The sequence below is a fragment of the Hipposideros armiger genome, unplaced genomic scaffold (assembly GCF_001890085.2).
Source record: "Hipposideros armiger isolate ML-2016 unplaced genomic scaffold, ASM189008v1 scaffold_126, whole genome shotgun sequence".
NCBI classification, from domain to species: Eukaryota; Metazoa; Chordata; class Mammalia; order Chiroptera; family Hipposideridae; genus Hipposideros; species Hipposideros armiger.
Genome location: NW_017731476.1, coordinates 2,932,749 through 2,952,283, shown reverse-complemented (window position 1 = coordinate 2,952,283; position 19,535 = coordinate 2,932,749). Strand labels below are relative to the sequence as shown.

At 49.0% G+C, this 19,535-nt stretch overlaps 1 protein-coding gene across 1 annotated transcript in view; it reads left to right on the top strand.

Moving 5' to 3' along the window:
- Window positions 1-19,535, top strand: part of IFT140 (intraflagellar transport 140) — a 109,123-nt gene that overhangs the window by 25,464 nt on the left and 64,124 nt on the right. Inside the window, exons 10-16 of the mRNA XM_019648452.1 lie at window positions 2,975-3,178; window positions 3,305-3,377; window positions 5,557-5,648; window positions 10,238-10,365; window positions 13,049-13,166; window positions 16,044-16,174; window positions 17,965-18,133. Coding sequence (XP_019503997.1) covers window positions 2,975-3,178; window positions 3,305-3,377; window positions 5,557-5,648; window positions 10,238-10,365; window positions 13,049-13,166; window positions 16,044-16,174; window positions 17,965-18,133 — 915 coding nt within the window. The remainder of the gene's footprint in view (window positions 1-2,974; window positions 3,179-3,304; window positions 3,378-5,556; window positions 5,649-10,237; window positions 10,366-13,048; window positions 13,167-16,043; window positions 16,175-17,964; window positions 18,134-19,535) is intronic.

Sequence of the window (19,535 nt, the reverse complement as noted above, 5' to 3'; positions counted from 1 at the left end):
CTAGGTATCTTTGCCCCAGTTTTCTCCAGTAAACTGTTTGGCCTGCTGCTGAGCTTGTTGCTCTCACGAAGCTACCAGCCTCCTCTAAATGCTTACCACCAAAACCGCCACTGCTTTCAAGAGCATCCTTAGGCTTGAACTACCCACATTCCATTTGAATGAAGTCACTTCTTTTGGGGAAGTGTTTCAGAGCTCTCTGTTCTTAGGAAGGCCTCAGTTCTTCTCCGGAGTTTGGGCGTGGGGACAGTGGCCAGCTTCTCTTAAATAACACCCTGCTTTATGAGCTGGGTGCAGTAGCCTCTGGTCTTCTGGGCTTGCCTCTCCCAGCATGGAGCCTTTGCCTGTGAGCATGCTGGGCAAGGGCGTGGGGCCCAGTCTTCTCAGGCTACCACGCCTGTGAGCAGGGGCCGGTGGGAGGAGGGAGCCCCCACCTCCCTGCCCCACTGACCTTGAATCGGCTTCTGCAACACAGAGCTTGGGGGATGAGCAGTGCTGGAGGCTAGCTCCTCCCGTGACTGGACACGCTACAGCCCTGGACCGGGAGCTGGAAGAGGAGCCCATCTTGTTGGCCAGCTACCCAAGTGGAGCTTCAGTGATGCTGAGCTGGGGGGCAGAAGGGGGGTAGGGGAGTGGCTCCAGTGCCACAGACTCTGTTGTTCTTACCAGATTTAGTAGAATTTCTTGAATAAGTGCTTCTTCATTTGGTTTATGCCCAATTTCCAGATAATTCGATGGTGGTTTTTTATAATTTTCAGTTATGCTTGTTGGGTCCTTGGCCATTGTGGAAGTTGCCTCTCAGATCTGCTCTGTGTAAATCTTTAATTTAAAATTTACTTACTCCTATACTAATCAGGAAAGGAAAACTTACATAGTAAATAGTTCAGGGATACTTTGTAGCAATTTTGGAATTTACTTTCAGATCCCCTTCACAGATCATTTATAAAAATAGTTTCCAGGTGAATTAATGAGTTGATTATTTTACGAATTAAGACAGAATAACTGGCTAAAAATAGCATAGAATATTATCAGATCTGTAGAGAAAATATAACTTTCTCAGACTTGAGGTAATAAAAGCAGTTGTAAAAGCAGAGATTAACAAGCTTGAGTACATAAAAACTTATTTCATACTGGGCAATGGGGAACAAGACTAGAATTGAAGAAAAACTGAGCTGGGTATAAATATTCACTTTAAAGAGTGTAAAGGGTTAAACTCTAAAATACTGTATTTCCCAATTCTCAGTGCATATTCTTTTCTTCATTTTAGTATGAAGTTGACATATAACTCTTCCAGTTGATGTATACATTTAAAGTGTTCTTGTTTTTTTATGGGAGGAGAGATCTTTACACAGAAAGCTATTATTTTATTTTTTATTTTTATTTTATTTTAAGCTTTTTTTAATTGGGGAACAGCCATGGTCATTGGTTACACATTGCTTTCATGCTACAATAGCATAGTTGATTCTTTTAGGGAGGGCACAGCTCACAGTGGCCCATGTGGGGATGGAACCAGCGACCTCGGTTTTATCAGCACCACACTCTGACCAACTGAGCTAACCGGTCACCCCAGAAAGCTATTATTTTAAATATGTGACTTAATGTTTAGTGATACCTTAGAATAAAGGACATGAAGAAAACTCACATTTATAAGAAAAATACTAGCATGGGGCGGCGGATTGGTGGGGGGGGTTGTCACTTCGAGGGGTAAAAAGTATAACTATTGCACTGTGTTGTACAGCTGAAACTAATTCTAAAAAATGTGTATTTCATAATAAAAATAATTTAATTTTAAAAAAAGTGAATCCCATAGCACCAATCACTCAGACTCTCATAAACAACACACGGAAAGCGGGAATATTTATGGGAAAGGCATTTAACTTGAATTGATATGTTAGTTTCTGCCATGATGCTTTCTGATATAAGTCAACTTTGAGGTCTTAAAAAATAAACTGTTAATGGTGAGGGGACAAAAAAAAAATAGCATCTGGTTTACAAGTTCTCTATTACAAAAATAGGAAAAAAAATTTAAATATCAGGTGTTGGTTTAAATACAAATATAGTAACACTTAGAAAAATACCATAGACTTATTATGGTTCCATGTATGGTCAAAATAAATTGCCAACAAATGTCTTCAAAAAAAAAAAGAAAAATACTAGCAATTTCAATGGAAAAACTGATGGAGATAATTTATCTAAGAGTAGTTAGTAGAATACACATACATGAAAACATGTGTAATCCCCCCTGGTAATGAAAGAAATGCCATTTTAAAGAATAGTACAAGCAACACTAACTTTCTTAAAGGACATTAAAAAAAAAAAAAGCTAAATAAATGGTTAGATATTGTGTTCCTCAAAGAGAAGCCTTGATCTTGTAAAAGTGTCATTTCTTCCCAAATAAATCTACAAATTACATGTACATCCAGTAAAAATAATGACTTTTATTTTTCTGGGAGAATTCAACACAATAATTCTAAACCCATCTGGGAGAGCAAATGGCCAAGAAAAAAAATGTATAAACATCAGAACATTTCTGTATAATATACCAGACTATGTCTCAAAACTAACAGCTTTGTATAGATTTGGAAGTTTAATATGAAATTGTGAAAGTGGCATTTCATATCACCAGAGGAAAACCGAATCATTTAAGACATTGTGTACATTTGTTATGTATTTAAAAAAAAAATCCCTAAACGAACACCAGAAAAGTAAATTCTAAAAGATGGTCAACCAGTCAGAACAGACAGAAGCTAAAGCAGCCATATAGGTACCTACCTGCCGCATCATGAGTCAGTATTTAACATTTTTTCTACAAAGTGCACATTTTACACTCTCAAATTTTAAAAATAATTTTGTAACAACAAGAAGAAACAGTGCTTGGAAATTGTTTATGAGTCCTCATGGGTACCATGTTTTCCTCACTGTCTCTCTCCTCCTTTGTTAATATTCTTGGTGCTTTCTCTGCGACGTGGGCACGAAGTGGGGTTCCAGGAAGAACCTCCTGGCCGTGAACAACATCAGCTCGGTGGTGATCCTCAGCGAACAGGCCATGTCGTCGCACTTCCACCAACAAGTGGCTGTGGTGCAGCTTTCCCCGAGCGTACTCAGCGTGTCCTTCCTGTCCACGGGGGTGACGCACAGCCTGCGCACAGACATGCACATCAGCGGTGTGTTCGCCATCAAGGTGACTGTGAGGGTGATCCGTGCGGTCGGTTGGGGGTCTTCAGTGGAGAGGAAAGACCTGGTCAGTGGTTAGGGTCATTCAGACGGTAAGGGTTGCTTTTTAATTTTCATGATTTTTTTTTTTTAGGATGCTATCGCTGTCTGGAATGGAAAACAGGTGGCAATCTTTGAACCTTCTGGCACCACATTACGAAATGCAGGTGGGGAGTCTCTTCCCTCCAGCAGAGGGGACTCATAGCACCCTATTTTGTTTTCTCATCATCTGACGTAGGGGAGTGCTGGTGCATGTGGTGTGGGCAAAGGGCTGGCACAGGGCCATGGGGAGACTCTCGTGTCTGTTCTCATGCCTGTGCCTGTGTTGCCAGAGCCAGTGCTGCAGCTCTGGTCCTGAGCTGCCAGAACCTCTCGGGCCTCCCAGGCTGTACCTTTTGAAACCAGTCAAGGTAGTTGAAATGTACAGCCAGGTCTGGGCCAGCAAGCCTTCCTGGACAAAACTGCAGGAATGCAAACAACCACAGCTTTCCAAGGAACCGGCTTTTGAACTGGTTCCAGACCACACAGAGCAGTCAGCCCCAGAGCATCTTGACCAAGGCCAGCCTTTGTCTGCATATTTCAGGGTGGATTATCAGAGATGCGCCCTCATTGTCAAACACCCCTCTCCATCCCTTCAGTCCCTCCAGCCGTCCATTTCACAGGGCTGCCTTTATCCTCTGCCTCCAGCACACGCCTGGATGAGTTTCCTGGGGCTGCACAAACTGAGTGGCTTAAACAGAAACTTATTCTGTCACAGTTGTAGAAGTCAGAAGTCCAGAGTCGGTTTCACTGGACCAAAATCGAAGCGTCAGGAGGGCCACTCCCCCTTCAGAACTCTAGGGAAGAATGGGTTCTTTTCCTCTTCCAGCTTTTGGTGGCTCCTGGCAATCTTTGGCTTGGAGTCACATCATTCTAGCCTGTGCCTCCATTGTCACATTGCTCTGAAACCTACCTCCTTCTTCATCGGGACACTTGTGATTGTATTTAGGGCCCAGCAAGACAATACAAGATCGTCTCCCCATCTCAAGACCTTAATATCTTTGGCCATCTAAGCTCATGTTCACAGGTTCCAGGGATTAGGACCTGATGCCTTCGGGGGACATCTTCCAGCCTGCACAGGCACCATCAGGACATGCTCCTCAGCTAGTTCAGTTCTTACCTTCACCCCTCTTGACCTTGGCCCTGTCATCTCACAGGATGACTTGCCAGTACACTGCTCCAAGGGGAATCCCCCAACGTGTTCGTTTGAACACCTCACCCCCCCACCCCCCTGGAGATATTTCCATGGTCATCACTTCTCTCCCTCATTATTCCCTCTTTTTCTTTTCTTCTAATGCTTTGTTGCCTAAAGTTCTCTTATAACACTCTTCTTGCTCCGCCTTGTATTGTGCTGGTAATTCACATCTTCTGTCTTCTAGTGTAAACCCCCCTTAGGGACAAGGAGGAACTTTTTTTTTTTTAAGATTTTATTGGGGTATTGGAGAAGGGGAACAGCCAAGTTGTTGTCCTTCAGTCTCAGTTGTGGAGGGCGCAGGTAGCTCAGCTCCAAGTCCAGTCATCATCATCTGGCCGCCCGTTGGCAGCTCACAGCTGATCAGCTCAAGGTGCCATGTTCAATCTTAGTTGCGGGTGGGCGTAGCACACCATCCCATGCGGGAGTCAAACCAGCAACCTTGTTGTTAGGAGCACGTGCTCTCACCAGCTGAGCCATCCTGCCACCTGTTGGCAGCTCAGTGGCAGCTCAGCTCGGGCAAAGTTCAATGGCCCATGTGGGAATCGAACCGGCAACCCCATTGCTCAGAGCTCGTGCTCTTAACCAACTGAGCCATTCAGCCAGCCCCAAGGAGGAACTTATCTACCCAATAGGACAAGCGCAGCAGGTGCTGAGATATTTCCTGGGTTTTGTGTGTAATCATCTCCTTAACCAGATATGAACTTGTCTAGAGACAGACTCAGGCTTGTGGCTTCCGAAGCTCTATTGAAGATAACCAGAAGCTTGTTTAAACAACTGTGCCATCATAGGTGCTCTGCTGCCGGAAGCACCAGCTGCCACATGGGAGCAAAGAGACATCATTAATGATTGATGCAGGGCAGGGAGCCCAGCACTGAGTCCCCACACCAGGCCCAGAGCCTACACAGCTGTCACTGCCAGCTGTGGCCTCGGGCAGTTCCCTGCACCTTGGAGCTTTGCTTTCTTCATCTGCAAGGTGCAAAAAAACGCATCCCTCACAACACTGTTGTAATGGCAAAGGCGAATTAGGGAGCATGCATAAGAATGCTTCTTAAACTCTGAGGAAGTGTGAAAAGGTTAGCTGCTGCTGTTGTGATGTTTATCTTTCATTTTAGGTACTTTCCTGTGTGAGTCTCCAGTGTTAGCGATGCATGAAGAAAATGTTTACACGGTGGAGCTAAACCGAGTTCAAGTTCGAACCTGGCAGGTAAATTGCTGCTCTAGAGCGAGTGGGCTGTGATGATAAAAGACAATGAGAGCAGAGTTAAAAGTGCCGTCTGACTCGAATCCAAGCCCGCTGATAGCCTTTACCCAGCCAGGTCAGATTCCCGCCACCAGGAGCGGCGTGGCTGTAAAATGGATTCTGGGATGGCTCCTCCATCCCTGACTTTTGTGACTTCAGAAATCAGGACGCAGGACAAGGGCCTTTTGTAGTGGCAAGGACTCGATCACTGAACCCTGAACACGTGGGTTGTGAAACGGGAGGACGTGTGCGCGACAGAATATCTGTGGACAGGCCTTTCTCTGTGGGTGTCTGAGGGGGAGGCCAGGATGGAAGCAGTGCGTGCCTTCAAGATGACAGGTCTCCAGCACGCTCTCCTGTTCTCTCCTGGTGGCGTAGAGTAAAGAAGCCCTTGCCTGTTCGCATCCCTCACACATTTGCTGGAACCCAGGCGCCAATGTGGTGCATTAGTTTCCTGAGCCTGCTGTAACAAATTACCACAAACTGAGTGGCTTAAAACAACAGAAATTTATTTTCTTATAGTTAAAGAGGCCAGAAGTCCAAAATCCAGGTGTGGGCAGGGTTGGCTCCCCCTGAGTCTCTGAGGGAAAATGCATCAAGTGCCTCTTTCAGCTTCTGGTGGCTGCTGACAGTCCTCGGCGCTCCTGGGCCACATCCTCGTCTCATGGTCCTCTCCCCGTGTCTTCTCTTCTGTGTCTGATAAGGCCACTTGTCCTTGGAGTTAGGGTCCCCCCCCCCATCATCCAGGAACGGTCTCCTGTTGAGATCCTTAACATCTGCAAAGACCCTTTTTCCAAATGATGTCACATTCACAGGTTCCAGGTGGACATATTTTTTGGCGGCCGCCATTCAACCCAGTACGCGCAGTGGAATTTTGTGTCAAGGTCAAAAATACCTATCCTGGCACTGGTTTTAGCTCAGTCCAACCGCTTTGTGTAGCTCTCAGTTCTTTCTTGGGATCTGGCGTTTGATTTCTGGGTCGTTGGTGTCCCTCTCCTTATCCCTCTCGCGCTGCCCGTCCACTCCTCCATTTCAGCAGTGCCTGCGGGAGCTTCTGTGGAGTTCTCCATTCTAGTGGGGTTCAGACAATGAAAGAGCACACTCAAGTAAGAGGGGGATGGAAAATACATGGGAGTAGAGGCCTGACATGGGGCCCACAGCCCCACATGCCCTCCTGGGGGAAAGTGCAGACTCAGCTGCCTGCCCATGCCTTAAGGTCAGAGGGGAAGCAAAGAGGCTGGAGGGAAGGAGGCTAGAGTCCAGCGGGGCACCCCATGCAAAGAAAGCTCGCCTACCTTGTAAGATGGTTATGTAAGAGGCATCTGCCATGGACATAAAGCTTAGGCAGAGAGGGGCCATAGTCTTATACAGATGAAGGGGTCAGCTGTGTCAGCAGAGAGACGACCTGTGGGGCACTGGAGGGCTGGAGGGCAAACGGCATGCTGGGAAGGGGCTATTCGCATACTGGGAAAGAGTGCACGGCCTGCTGCAGAAGGGCCAAAGGCATCCTGGGAAAAAGCAAGGGCCTTTTGGGAAGGGGAGAACAGCCTGCTGGGAAAGGGTGGAAAGCACACTGGGAAAGGGCCAGTGCCTGTTAGGAAGGGGCAAATGGTCTGCTGGGAAACATGGAGGCAACTAAGGCGCCTCGCCTGCTGAGCTTGGAGGGCATCTCACAACAGATGTCCTGGAGCTGGGCGGTTTTTGTTGTTAATTTTTTAACTAAAAGGTGTATATGTCCATTGTAACTAATAATATAATGCCAGTGTATGAGGAAAGGTTAGTGACTCTCTCCCGTTTTGAAAGCCTGGGCCGTGTCTTTCCTGACCTTTCTCCCCACCTGTGCGGACGTAGACACACAAACCATGGTGGTGGTTGCTCATTTGTGTTCACAGCGAGGCAATACTGCACCACTGTCGTGCACCTTCCAATTCTCTAACGGGCCCTCTTTCTAGGTTGGAACGTACAGCCCCACTTGTTCCCAGGGCTTTGTGCAGTGAGTGGCCTGGGGCAAAGAGCAGTGCCTGGCACCAGGGGAGGGTTTGTTTATGCAGAGGCTTGAGCTGAGGAAGGGGCTGGTGTCTGACAGATGCTGGTGGACACTGAAGCCGAGGGGAGAGCAGAGAAGTGGGGGATGTGGCAGGAGGGCCCGGACTGACGGCCCTCACCCTGAAAATAGTGGGGGTTGTGAAGCTCTGAGGGACAGGCTGCGTTTGGGCTTTTTTTTCCTCTTGGGTTTATGTTGTTTATCTCTTAGAAGATAACTTCTGGGTCAGTGTAGTGGGAAAGACTAAGGGAGCTGGCAAACAGTGAAGTCAGGTAGGAGGTGCCACAGGTGAGAGGTCTGAGGCCCTGAAACCAGTCAGCGGGCTGGGAGCCGAGGCCCGAACAGGAAGGGAGGGACCAGTTGGTAGTTGAGTGGGGTTGATGAAGGAGGAATTGAAGGTGTCCTGAGTTTTCTAGTTTGGGAATCTGGGTTGATCGTGGTGCCTTAAGATAGAAACTACAGAAGCAGCGCAGGTTTGGGGCAACAAGGCGCGAGTCTGATGCGCCTTGGACACACTTCCGAGATGTCCAAGGGCAAGTTAGAAATATAGGTTCTAGAGGTCAGGAGCCAGGTCAGTGCTGTAAAGCAGTAAATTTGGGAACTTGGAATGCATGGACGTAAAGATGGTAGCTGAAGAGATGTAGAAGCAAGATGAGTTCAACTTTGCGCCCTGGGCGACCCAGTGTTTAAGGAGCAGGCAGAGAAAGAGGCTGAGCAAAGGAGGCTGAGCCCCATCTTGTTGTCACAGATGGGGTCGCCCTTGGCCCAATCAGCAGTCTCCCATGACTCATCTGGATCCTGCGTTCAGGCAGCTGTTTGCTTGGTCCACAAGTGTATATTAAGCTCCTGCTAGATGCATCAAAATGGAAGTTAGATTCCTCAGTTTGGAATTCCTCTTCCACTGCTCCCCCCCGCCCTGGCCCCCGCTCCCCGAGTTTCCTAGGCAGGTTGCGCAGGTTCCTGCCTCCTCACCTGCTCTCGGAGTCTCTCTGTTGAGCATCATGAGCCAACTAAGTTCTGTTGGCATGTACCCCATCATCCAGCCTGCCTCCTCACTCGTCTGTGCACTGGAACTACGAGTGTGCATCCACTGCTGCCTGGGCTCGGCCCCACGGTGCCCTCGGTTCTGCCCTTCTGACTTGCTGCCCCTATTTGAAGCTCCCGGAGACATGCCGCTCACTGTGCAGTGCTCAGCTCCCAACCCAGTGCCATGCAGGGTGCAGGCCTTCCTCCACTGGACGTTGGTTAAATGGAGCCAGGAGCCTCTATCCACTCAGAGGAGTAAGGTCAGCCGTGTACAAGACATGCTGCAGAGCCTAAGCTGTGCCCAGGTGACTGTGGTCACTCTTTCCAAAGTGTTGATAAGATTGACATTTTTAAATGACATTTACAAATTTAAAAGAAAACTTTATTGGGGAACAGTGTGTTATTTCAGGACCCATCAGCTCCCAAGTCAGGTACTTGTTTCAATCTAGTTGTGGAGGGCACAGCTCACTTGCCCATGTGGGGATCGAACTGGCAACCTTGGTGTTATGAGCACTGTGCTCTAACCAACTGAGCTAACCGGCTGCCCCTACAAAGTTGTTTTTAAATATAATTGATATGAAATTACTTCATGGCTCAAAACCCTTCAGTCTTCTAGCTTCATTCTGAACAAAATCTGACTCTACATCTTTACCGGACCCTGCCTGCACCAGCACTGCCCCACGTGGCCTTTGCTTGCCCACACCCTCGATGCATGCCCCTCTCCCCATGACACATCCCTTCCCGCTGCAGGGGCCTCGTGGTTCCTAGACCCAGAGCAGCTCCACCCAGCTCCAGCACGTGCCTCCGCCTCTTCCTGGAATGCTGGCCTGTGGCTCCCCAGACAGCTGGCCCCTTCTCCCCATTCTCCGTTTAAATAGTGCCTCCAGACAAGGCCTATTTCTCAAACATTTTTGTGAAGCATGATATATGTACAGGAAAGCAGACGTGTCTTGAAATCATTCGTACAATTCAGGGTGTTTCCCCAAATGGAACCTACCCGGGATGTGACTGCCATCCCTTCCACTCACTGACCTCCCCACCCAAGGGCGCCCTTGTGTGTCGCTAGCAGTAGAGTCAATATTATCAGGCTTTAACGTAGGACCTCTGCAGACAAGGCCTCCTGGATCAACCCAGGCAGATGGAACTGACCATCTCACTGCCCTTGGCACTTTCTTGTTTCAGCATCCTCACTGTTACCTCACTAACGCTGTCTCAGGTTGAGGTTATACCCGTATTTGCTCATTGACCCAGCTGCTGTCTGTCTTCCCTTCAGGACTGTAAGCATGAGGGATCCCCGAGGGCAGGGCCCCATCTTCTGTGTCGTGTTGGAATCCCTCAGGATACTGGTCACACACTGAGCCACCAGGAAACACTGAGTACATGAGTGGAGCACACGAGATTCTCTGTGAATAACGTTAAGTCACAGAAGTGAAACGCTACACAAGCTGCTTTTCTGAATTTCTTGTCCTTTCCTTGTCCTCAGGGTACTGTGAAACAGCTCTTGCCGTTTTCCGAGACGGAGGGGAACCCATGCTTCTTTGACATCTGTGGAAATTTCCTGGTTGTAGGGACGGACTTGGCTCACTTTAAAAGCTTCGATCTTTCCCGAAGGTACAATTTTTGTCCATATGAAAGTATTACATTGTCACGTCCAGCGTGGCAAGGGCAAACGGGTTTCTCTTGAGGGGCGGCGTAGATTGAATAAAGAGTCAGAGACAGAAGTAAAGTTTAAGAGGGAGACCAAGGGACTCAGTCAGAGAAACTGAGCAAGCCCAAGGGACTCATTCAGAGAATCTGAGCGAGCCCCGAATCGGGTCTGTGCATCGCTTTAATTGAGAATTTTCAAAGAAGTAAGACTGTTGTCAATCAAATTAGCATCAGTTTGAGGCCTGTGCTTCAAAGCCTTTTTCCTTTAACATATCCATTATGTTCCAGCAAATGCTATGCCTTCGCATATCCGCATGCCTTCGCATATCCTCCGCCTAGCCCCTAGGACGCCTGATTACTGTGTCCTCCCAAGAGGAGATTAACTGTTTGCATTTCAACAGGTCCCAATCACACCTTGAGACACTCCTCAGAGGGAGCCTTATCGGCCTCGGTCATACCGGGGCACCCCCTCAGAGAGAATTCAGCTTTCCAGTCATACTGGGGCTTTTCTCTTATCTAATGGGAAAAGAGGCTAAATGCGGGGGGGGGGCATGTTAATAGAAATCGGCTTCAGGCAACATTACATTTTAAAAATGAGTAGATACTGTGATGAGTAGAAAATGCATAGGCACTAGAAAACGCTCTGTGTTCTCATTTCAATAGTCACACGCCACTTAATTTTTTGAAACACCTTGTATCTTGGCTGGAATTGTTAATCTTTGCATGATGGGGAAGGGAGGAGGGCTTGCACAGGTGATGCTCGGGGATTTCTTAGGGTGATGAAACTTCTATGTGATAGATACACAACACTGCATTTGTCAAAACCCATAGAACTTTACAGCACGAAGTGAGCCTTAGTGTGTGCAAATTTTTAAAAAATCTCTTAGGTTGGGGGATCCCGGGATGGAATACAGAAGGCAACAAAACAACCTACCTGTATTATAAATGTGTGAAACCAGCTCCCTGGAGGGGGTGTGGCTGATCTAAGTCACTTTGGGAATGGGTGGCGACTATAAGACTAAAGACACAGGGAATGCACACAGCACGGCCCTCCAGCTGACAGAGACAGTTCCCACAAGGGAACAGGGTGACAATCCCATAGGTACCCTGGGAGTGAACAATGAGGGTGGTGGAGCTGGGTCCTCACTGCTGGGAGTTTGCAGACAAATGGGAGGAGGTGAGCGTGACCCCTGCGGTGATGGAGATAGGAGTTTAAGGTCATGTTTAGCTTAGTGTGGCTACAGATGGATATATACGAAGACATTTACAGATAAGTCTACATACACACCAGTTAGCGCACACACATTGCCTTGTTCTGCCAGCTGAGGGCCTGGAGGCCAGGACACCCCCAGAGCAACCGGCATACCAGTACCCACCCTGGGGTTTCTAACAGCATCTCCAAAAAATGGAACCAAGGTCCTTGGAGAAATGGCTGATTCTAGGACTGAGGCAGGAAATGTACCAGATGATCCTGGAGCAGAATACAATGACGGGGTATGTCAAAGGGACACAGGAGCCAACTGAAAGAGCTCCCAGGGGCCAAAGCTGAAACAATTTGAGCAACAAAATAAGTAAAATAACATTGTTATAACCCAGAGTAGCAAGTAAATATCTGTGAGTTCATACTGATAGAAATGAGTGATTGAATAAGTTAATAGAGAAGAGACAAATCTGTACAAAAGAATTACAAATAATTTATGTAGAGCCTCCTCCCTTGAGGAAGGGAGCAGACCTCCCCACTCTGTAAATGTGGGCTGCACATGGTGACATCCTTCCAAAGGGGACAGTATAGGGAGGGGGGAAAGGAGTGACTTTATAGATATGACTCCAGACAAGAGAGACCAAAGTCAACATCACAGAGATGAGTCTTGTCAATGGCACAGACCCTTGATATGACGTGATGACAGTGACACTGTGCCTCTGGGGTTTCCTCAAACCCATACCCCACTCTAATCTTGAGAAAACCATCAGAAACATCCCAGAGGGGGGACACTCTACAGAACAGTTGACCAGTCCTCAAAACTGGTGAGGCATCAAAACCAGGAGAGTCTGAGACAGGATCCCAGTGGTAGCCGCAGGAGATGTAACCACCAAACGTCATGTGGATCCTGGGACAGGGAGAGCGTCTTAGGAACTGAGAAAAGGTGAAAAAAGTAAAAAAAAAAAAATCATGATGAGTTACCACTACAAACCCAGTATCGTTTCTATTGGTAGCAGAGAAGAACCAGCTAACCGGGAGGAATTAAATACATTTTAGTTCATCATGATATGCAGAACTATGCAACTGTTATAAATGTAATGAAGCAACCGTTCTGAAAGGAAAGAGCACAGACCCACCTCAAGGGGAAATACAAGGGCGGAGCAGCATTCTTAAAAAGCTACTTTGTGTAAGAAGAGGGGGAAGAGGATGCATATTCATAGTTGCTCAGAAGGAGCGAAGAACTTTTAAGAACTTTAAACTCTCACCCTATATTTTGAGCCTGGTGGGTTTCCCCGGAACACAGAGAAGCCCAGGGTGAGAGCAGCTGGGCCGCTGGGGAACTCTGAGTTCTGTGAGCCGAGGTTTCGGCTCATTCGGAGAAGCGGATCCCTGCTCTGCACCGTGAGCCTTGGGTTTGCACTGAGGTCCTTGTCCTCCTCCCTGCAGAGAGGCGAAGGTGCACTGCAGCTGCAAGAACCTGGCGGAGCTGGTCCCTGGAGCCGGGGGCATTGCGTCCCTCAGATGTAACGCCAACGGCAACAAAATAAGCATCCTCCTCAGCAAGGTGGGTACCGCAGGGGGCCTGCCTCTGCTCCTCCTCTCCAGACTCCTGTCTCTGTTACTCGCTGCCTCTGGAGGCCACTCTGTGCGGCTCTTTTGTGTCCCAGCTCCCCTTGCCCTTCCTTCCTCTTCTGTCCCCTCTCCAGGGCTTCCCCTCCTGACCCCACCTGTGTTCTCCCCTGCCTGGTGCGTCCTCACCTGCACAGCTTCTGTCTTGTCCTGTCTCTCTTCATTGCTTATTTAATCAGAAACAGTGGGTTCTTTGCAGAGAAGAAGAAACCACTTCTCTTTTCTGTCTCTTCTCATTGCCCAACTAAATTCTCCGCCCAACGGGTAACAGGACAGTTGAAGGCACCTTTGAGCCTCTCACGTGGAGATGGAGTGACGTCATGCTGTAGGTGGCCGCATGGCGGGTCTGAAGGGAAGGTGACTGAGAGCATGTTCACCCTGTTCTAGGATTTTTTGGTGTTTTCATTCATGTGTTCATTTATTTAAGAGTTGATTATGGAATGGCTTCCGTGTACCAGGCACTTTGCTGGGCACTGCAGATACAAACTCAGTGAAACAAGAGGACTCGGTCACTTCCCTGTGGACAGACATTGATCAAAGAATGAGCCAAAAGTACATTTTTATAACCCTGGTGAGAGCTAGGAGGACAGTGAGCAGTGCCAGGACAGAGAGTAACAGGGCGGAGTCGGGGTCCAGGGAGGTCGGGAGCCTCCCAGACAAGGTGAGGGTTGAGCCAAGCTGTGAGAGCACCGTGGGGGCGCAGCCTGGTCGAGGCACCAGAAGGTGAGTCCATCGGCAGAAGTGTGGTCTTGCTGAGGGTCAACTGTCACAGGGCGAAGCCGAGGCCGGCATGGTCACTGGGCCATCACATGAGCTGACCCTGACATGGGTGGAGGCAGGAGTGTGGTCTTTCTAGAGATGTTTCTAAATGGTGGGTAAGGAACCCAGGGTGCCGAGGTCCCCTTGGCACCCTCCCAGCCATCCCCAATGTGTGGGGGTTGATTGGCTGTGGGGCAGGGGAGGGCAGAAGCTGGTTGTAACACTCGAAGCTGGCCACGGAGCCATTTGCAGGGATGGTGGGGGGTCCTGTTTCAGTGTGCTGAGCTTGAGGCATCTGAGAGGCAGCAGGTGGGCAGTTAAAAAATACAATCCTGGGTCTCTGAAGGGCAGTCTGGCGGGAGAAGGGCAGTCTGGCGGGAGGAAGAGAGTAGCTGCTTACAGCCCGAGGACCACGATGGGACCTGGGGAGGCCGAGGGAGTGGCAGGTTGGGGTGGTGGGGACGGCCGAGGAGATGGGGAAGGTCAGTCAAGCATCACATGCCGGGAGATCACATGTCACTCGTTTGTTCAGTATCTGGGCCAGTGCCAGGATATCCAAACACAGGAACAGAAGCGGGGTCCACAGGCTGTGGGGAGGGCCATTTCCATGGTGCTGGGGTGAGGAGTGGGGACAGTGCAGTGACCACTCACTCTGGAGACCTGACTCTTAAGAGCAGAGTGAGATTGAGGGAGGTTAATGGCTGATGAGAAGAGATAGAAGAGAAGGCAGCGTGAAGGTCCAGGGAGAGAAAATGGGGGCAGCACAGGCTGGAAGGGGGGGCAGCAGGAGCAGGCAATACCTGCCTGTGGTAAAAGCAAAAATAAAAAAAAGGGGGGCCTACAGTGAAAAGTAGCCCCCATTGGCAGTTCCTAGGGGGAGGGTAGTCGGCTTTGGATAGGAAAGGTGGCAGAGAGGGAAGCAGGAGGCAGGTTGGGGTGGATGCAGCCCCCCCCCCCAATTCCAACAGGCGGGGTCCAGGGTCTAGAGAGTGAACGCTGAACTGGGGAGAGGAGCTGTGCTCATCCTGTGTGTCTCAGATGCTGCCCCCCTTTCGTCGTTTGTTTTCCATTTTGCCGTGGAATTGTGACGACGAGAAACCTATATTTTTATGTAGTCAAACCTACTGATGATTTTAACTTGAGATTTCCCCCCTGCTCTTAAGCTTGCAATATCTTCTTTAGTCTAAAATTTTGGCCAATTTTCAATGTATTGCCTTTCTTTTCTAAAGTTCTCATGTCCCATTTACCATTTCAATATCTCCTAAAATAAAGCTTCTGACAGTCTACCTAAGCTCTTGGCATTTGTGGCCCCTAGAAACCAAGCGGGTTCCCCTTTCTCGGTTTCTTTTGTATGTGCACACGCACACCTTTCTTGTGCGAGGACCCAGAAGAAAGAAGAGATGATGGCGATGGTGGTGGCAGTCACAGTAGCAGCTGTGGCTTCTGGCACCTAACACTTTCTATTTGATGAATGAGGGGACTGAGATACGTTCCTTGGGGCTGAGATCCCTGCTCGCAGCCCTGACGGATGGACGGCAGAGTGGCCAGGACTCGGGAAGAATGAACAAGAGAGACAGACGCCTGTGGGGTTGGCCGAATAAAAGAAAATGTATGCAGGGAGTGGGGGGAGTGAGAACTCAGAACCCAGAGCCCTTGGGAGATGCCCCGAGGGCGGGCAGCCTCTGCACGCAGAACTTTTCTCAGCCGCCCAAACCGCCCCCAGGCAGCTGAATCAGAACTGGTTTATCAAAATCCAGATTCCACCTTGTTCCGGTGGTTAATCCACCTCAGCTAAGGTGACATGGCTCGCAAGTCAGTATCGAGAACAGCTAGACAGCTGTAGTTGACCTTCACAGTTTTTCAGGGCTGTTTTCAATGCTCGGAAATGATAAAGTAGCAATTCAGCAACCAGTCAGTGGGATAAAGGTAAACTCATGTTCAAATTCTGAATGCTGGAAGGACACCGGCCAGAGTGGCCTGTGGGTCACTGGCACCGCAATGTGTTTTCTTGGTTGTGCGGTCACCATGAGCTTCCTGTTTTCTCTTCCCCTAGGCTGACAACAGCCCCGATTCAAAAATCTGCTTCTATGATGTGGACACGGACACGGTAACCATCTTCGACTTCAAGACAGGACAGATTGATTGGAAAGAGACATTGTCCTTTGTTGGGCAGGAAACTAAGAAGTAAGATTGTGGTTTGGGAGGATTTTATTGGAAAAAAAACTGTTGAAAATGTTATTCAGTTACTTGTTAACTTCTAGGCAGGTTGTGCTAAGTTATACTTCAGTCTTCAAAAGACCCCAGCAATTATAGTGAAGCAGAAACACACTTAGGCATTTGGGATAGATTTGGGTCCTTCATCTGTTTTCTAGGTTCTGAGGTTCTAGAATTAGGTTCCGAGGTGTCTCCAGAAATGGCCCGAAATCACATGATAGAAATGCAATGAACCTCAGACTCATCAGCATCTCTGATGGCAGGGAGGGTGTGTCTTGTAGAAAATGTATTTCTAGAAAAAATAATTGTCTTTCTTCAGGGAGTTCATGTAACGTATATTTGGAGTTCCTTCTACTACTAAGAAAATAGTCATAGAATTTCAGTGCTTTTACTGGCTCTCGTGGTTAGATCAGCTGCGTGGTCAACGCTCAGATGGGTGTGTAAGCCCCAAAAGCGAATGCAGAGGCGAGAAGCCCGCAGGCTGATGGTTCAGGGGAGAGCGGGCTTCTCAGGAATGGCCTAGCCCGTGCCTTTCTCTGGCTGCCCTGTTCCTTTTGCTCCTGTCATAGCCCCCTCCTTCCCCTGTCCTGCCTGCCCCTCACGCTCCCACCTCTCTTCTCAGAATCCCTTTCTGGAACCTTCTTTCACCTGGTGACTTACACTCACACCTACTAAACATGCTCATCTTCACTTCTCACCAAATTTGGCTCCTCTTCTCCATCTCCAAATGTCCTTGGAGTTTCTTGCCGCCACCTCAGAAATAGACTCCAACTCTGCCTCACTCCCCAGAGACCCTGTTTTTGTCCATAGCACCACTTTCCTGGGTCACCTGGTCCAAAACCTCAGAACTAACCGTTCCTTTAACCCCCACTCTCCATGACTCTAATTCCTGGGTGTTCTTGTTTTAAAATGTCTCTGAGTCATGTTTTCCGTCTGACTCTCTGCCTGCCGATCATGCTTCCCTCCCAGGAGCTGCAGTAGTGTCGGGGCCACGTCCTTGTGTCTGAGCACCACTCACCAGGCTAGTCCTGAGGTGCCCCTGGTGCTCCATGGGTCCCGAGAAACGCTTTGGTTTGTACCACCATTGGTCTACCTGCCCTGCTTTCTGCTCGGTCCTGGAACTGTGACATCTGTGAGGGCCACTGGTTTCTCATAGGGTCAGATCCCCCTGCTCCTGCATGGCCCACACGGGCCCAAGGAGCCCATCCCTGACTTGTCATTGCTCCTTCAGGTGGCAGTCAAGTGAGACTCATTGTCTTCCATCAGGCACCTGCCTTCTTTTAATCTCTGATCCATTCTTTGCCTCCCAACCCATTTTGTCTCCCTGAAGTTCTTCGTCTCATTCTGGGCCCGTAAATCATGGAGATTTAGAGGTGGGAGGGACCACACATGTCAAAGCTGAGACCGGAAACCAGGCCCGGAAACTGCCTAGGAGGGGGTGCTGTCCTACCCCGAGGTCCACCTGCTGGTCCTGGACTTGGGGGCTTACATCAGAGACCCTCCTCAGGACCTCGGGAGCAAAAGCCACCTCATCTGTCTCTCTCCAGCTAGACTCCACTGGGGCTCTTAGAACCAATTTTTTTAAATCGGAAAGAATACAATCAGACAGGCTGCATCGCAGCACGTTGTGGGAAGGTGCACCTGAGTTGGGCAGCCTGGAACTCAGACATGGCCTCCTGACGCCGATGGGAGACCTGACTGAAGGTGTTTCCGGAGGCTGAAAACAGGAACTCAGTGTTCTGAACGGGTCTCTCTTTCAGGAACCTTGCCTTTTCGGATGAGAGCCTGGCTCATCACGTGCCCAGGAGCCACTTCTGGGATCAGAGTGATCCCAGGCTGTTTGTGTGCGAGGTCGTGCAGGAGGTCCCAGGAGCCCAGCTGCAGCCCGCAGACAGGAAGGTCCACGCCGAGGACAGCGCTGGCCCCACGGTACTGCACGGACGCATCGATGTTCAGACTCACGGGGACTTTAGACGTGTGGGCTCACAATCTTGGTAACAAAGTTTATGGGAAAGCTACAGGGAAATTCATTCACATGGAGCAGAGGTTTTCCCTGCAGGATGCCTGGGTCCGTCTCCCCTCCGGGTACACACCAGGGGGCCAGCCCTACCCTTTCTGTCTGGTTGGACTCAGGGTCATACCCTGTGCTTTATCTCATCTGGCACCGGCTGTTTTCTCTTGAGGACGGAGCTCTTTATTGAAACAGTTTATACAAATTAATTCCTTGACGTTAGCACATCCTGTGACTGAGGCACTGAGTCAGGATGCCAACTCCTCATTCATTCCACAACATGCCATTACCCTCAGAGAAGGCTGACTCCCACCGAAGTGGCCTCCTCGCCTCAGTCACCACTCTCAGCTCTTGCCACCCCACGCCCCAGGCTCCGCAGGGCCTCCCTCCCCCATAGTGATGACTTTCAGGGCTCCATTCCCCCCACCCCAGGGGCCAGGACCCTGACACTTTCCAAGTCTTATGTCTTGTGGGATGTCTAGAATTCCCTGGGAAAATCTAGTGGTCTGCTGTGCTTCTCTCTACCCCGTCTTATTCCAAGAGAATTTATATGTAGGGTCCTCAGTAAATCAGCAAAGGACAGCAGCCCTCTAACTTTGGGACACTTATCTCCCTGCCCAAGGAATTTCACGTCCAGGACGGTAAGAGTTTGGACTCCCTGAGATTATCAACAACCAGTGTCCATACCCTGAGATTTTTCTGAAGCAAATCCAATCCTTGGTTCTGACACACTGAGTGGTAAAATGTACTGAGGTGGTGCCTGTGTCATTGGATTGAGGGAAGTGAAGACATAGCCTGGGGAATTTTCTTTAAGATAGAGGGCTGGGTGACAAGTCTAGACAAGACATAAGAATGTGCAAATGGATAATGAGTGAAAGATGAGAGAGTGTATGTGTGAAGGCCGCTTCTTGGAAGTTTGATCAGATAGCGCTTTTGGTCCTTTATGAAGATGATGAGGAATTATAAGAATCCACACAGCAAGGAAAGGCTCTGCCCCCCCCCTGCCACCTCCGACCCCCCTTCTAAAGAGGCTGCGGCCTGTTGTTGCTGTTTGTGAATCCCCAGGGACAGGGTCCACAGAGTCCCTTGCCTGTTCTCTTTTATTCCTTGTTCCTCAAAGCAGAGGCAAGAATCTTTTTGTCATCGTTGCTCTGAGTGGTGTATATATATATCTATCTATCTATAGATAGATAGATAGATAGATAGATAGATAGATAGATAGATAGATTTTTTTTTTAAGATTTTTATTGGGGAATTGGGGGAAGGGGAACAGACAAGTTGCTGTCCTTTTGTTCTTCAGTCTAGTTGTGGAGGACGTTG